The sequence below is a fragment of the Haliotis rubra genome, unplaced genomic scaffold (genome assembly GCF_003918875.1).
Source record: "Haliotis rubra isolate DU_JTF1 unplaced genomic scaffold, ASM391887v1 Scf1374, whole genome shotgun sequence".
Lineage (NCBI taxonomy): Eukaryota > Metazoa > Mollusca > Gastropoda > Lepetellida > Haliotidae > Haliotis > Haliotis rubra.
The window spans coordinates 78,590-81,562 of record NW_025765308.1 but is presented as its reverse complement, the minus strand read 5'-3'; the positions used below and the strand labels follow the sequence as shown (position 1 = coordinate 81,562).

Here is a 2,973-nt window from a genome sequence, read left to right as displayed (position 1 = left end):
CGCAGCATGACACAAACAAGACTACTTCCATTTGCGGGGTCATCTCCTTGTCCGGTTCCACGTGCACATAACCAAACAGTGAGGAAGGCACTAGGAACGGTCTCGTCATGTCAAACATACATTCGTACACTCTGTTGCGTGAATGCCACGTCTCTAACCTCATTTTAACCTCATTTCTGACGGTAGACACGTGTCTGTTTGCAAACAATGTAATCAAATGAGGTGCAAATTGTCCTGTGTCTTGGAGTAAACTTGGATGGATAATATAACCTCACAATACAGTGTTCATCTGAACACAAATCAAACATTCGTGAAAGGTCATTTAGTTCCGGAAAATTGCCGACTGACATTGTACGTTGGTTACGGAGAGATGCAAGTGTCGCCGTATTCGTGGTCGCAATGTAACTGCATCATGTTCAACTCCGTTTGTGAAACACTACTGACACCCCGATGATGTCACAGATGATGACGTCACACACTCCGTGACGTCGATATCGCAACAAGAGCTGTTATCGGAGTCGGGAGACAGTTGCTCGTTGCTGACTGAGACAGTGTGTGAGGCTGTCTCTTCCATCTCTGGACATGTCTTCTTGGGACGTCCTTTAGGTTTAGTCGGCGGCTCGGCTCCTCCTTTCTGCAGCACCTGCACCACCACAAGGTATATTTAGGAGATTAAATTGTTTTGTACATATTTATCAAAGTCGGGGATTTGATTCTTTAGTTATTGATGGTCACCATTTTGTCGTTCTCGGGTTGATCATCAAGTGATATAAAGTCATAAAGGTTATAGCACTTCAACACCGTCACGCAGGGACATGTTTGCATGTGGTTGCCGGGTGCATGTGCTTAAACCCAAATTAAATTAAATTAAGAACTAAATAACAAAATAAATTAAATAATCCTCTAACAAACGATTATTATTTTGAAAAACATTGTTCACGTGTTGCCAAAGTACGATAGAAAATCATGAATACATCAGGTGTGTACGTTTTTTTACGTCAGTCTATGTTGATTTTACAGTTGAGGTCAGATGATATAACAGTGCCACATGTATCGAAATGCCTCTCTACCTATAAATTACACTCGAGAGTGATTCTGTCCCAGGATAGAAGTGAGTTACAAATGAAATCGCTCTCGCCCCATGATGAACACGTTACAACGTCATCCAAACAAGCTGTATGCCGACAGGCATGTTCGTGTGTCTGTGACTGCTTGTACGAGTCCCCATGTATATAGGTTTTATAGGAGAGGTGGTGTTGATTGAGATGACATTGACTTAAACAAAATATCCCTTTCTTTTGTATTCACTCAGAAACTGAAATATACTCTTTAAAAAAAGTAGGGGAACTTGAATATTCAATTTGGATAGAAAGTATTAGCGTAAACAAACTTTTCAAAGACAAACATCTTATGAACGCACCACCTTTTCTACTTTATCACCACCCCTAAACACAACGCATGGGATGCAAGTGCACAATCGTTAATTAAAAAAGAAGTTCCCCTACATTTTTTAAAGAGTATATCAAAGCAGCGTTAACCGATCGTCCCCTTCATTCATTGAATCAGAACCATCATCCTCAACTACATCTGCACCGTCGTCACTCACCATCTTCTTCCACTTCATCCGCCGGTTCTGGTACCAGGTCTTAACCTGGATCTGCGTCAGACCCAGACTCTCAGCCAGTTCAATCCGGTCGGGGGTGGACAGGTATTTCTGTGTCTCGAACTTCTTCTCAAGTCCCATCAGTTGTAGTTCGGTAAAGACCGTCCGACTTCGGCGGCATTTCTTGGACTTGCCGAGGAAATCCGATCCTGAAGGCGATCTGGTCCGAATGTAAACCGGAAGTGGGATAGGAACGGAGAACTTTTCTCGTTCTAGGAGTTGATCCATAGGACAGCATGCTGTTTGAGAGAGAATCAGATCATGACGTGAGTGACGAGTGAGTGAGTGAGTGAGTGAATGAATGAATATCATGACATGTGTGTCAAATCAATGTATGAATGATTGAATCAATGTTTTCTTTTCGTTGACCGGCTGATGTTTGAAAGAGAATCAGATCATGACATGTGTGACAAGTGAATGAATAAATGAATGAATGAATGAATGAATGAATGAATGAATGAATGAATGAATGCTCTACACGCTTCCCAGCATGTAACATCAGTCATAATTCACAGATAAAGTAGACAATAGGAGATTAATGTGTTATAGTGAAAATCATGGCAAATAGGAAACTATTCATTCGTTTCTGTTTGTGGGGTTGCCACCGCTTGGGCACCGCCTTTTGCCAAAAACTTTGAATCACCATGGCATTGTTGGAATCCTGCATTGGACTATTTTCAGTCTTGTGATTATGTAATCGTGTTTTTCTCTTTTATTTGCAATTTAGTAAAATATACAAGCGGTCTTTTGATTCTACCGACCCAAAATATTATTCAGCATTTTGAGATTCCCTTTTTTCATACCGTAGGATGTATAACGTGCTATACGTGTACAGCTGTTTTAATCTGCAATTACGTCGGAGTTCTTTAGTGTAGAAAGTTATTTCCACCATGTTTCGGGGTTTGCTATTTAGGACACACATTGCACATTACACACTTTAGGGCAATCGAACCTAGACCTAGACTCTTAGGCTTTACACTATAACTCCGATAGGCTTTAACTCCCATGCATGGCCCCGCGTGTCCGGAGAATGTGTTAACCAACCTCCTGCTGTTTTATATGTCTACATGAAAATTAATCTCCATTAATCCTGATACTTGCACACATTCTTATTCATAAGATTTTCGTCCGGATACAAAAGGGTTCTCCTTATTTATTAAAGGGGATGAATAAATTCGGTTAATCTTAACTATTTACTTAGCTCAAAACAGATCATAAGCCATATTTATAACACACGAAGGTTCAATGTCTTCGTCAGGTTTCTTTACGCAGGAGTCTACAGTTTCATTGCAAGACAGGCGAGAAGTGAT

General features: G+C 40.8%; 1 protein-coding gene across 1 annotated transcript; it reads right to left on the bottom strand.

Annotated features, from left to right (window-relative positions):
- Window positions 1-436: 436 nt before the first annotated feature.
- Window positions 437-1,891, bottom strand: LOC124268361 (homeobox protein BarH-like 1). Its single transcript, XM_046703335.1, has 2 exons — window positions 1,607-1,891; window positions 437-643 (listed from the first exon to the last, which is right to left on the bottom strand). Exons 1-2 carry the CDS (start codon window positions 1,889-1,891, stop codon window positions 437-439), a joined length of 492 nt encoding a protein of 163 aa, XP_046559291.1.
- Between the last annotated feature and the right edge of the window lie 1,082 nt (window positions 1,892-2,973).

Bases quoted from the DNA above. Each gene is read 5' to 3' on its own strand.
- LOC124268361 (XM_046703335.1), bottom strand. From the start codon at position 1,891: ATGGATCAACTCCTAGAACGAGAAAAGTTCTCCGTTCCTATCCCACTT. The intron at 644-1,606 runs GTGAGTGACGAC...GTGGTGGTGCAG, and splicing joins GGATGAAGTGGAAGAAGATG to GTGCTGCAGAAAGGAGGAGC.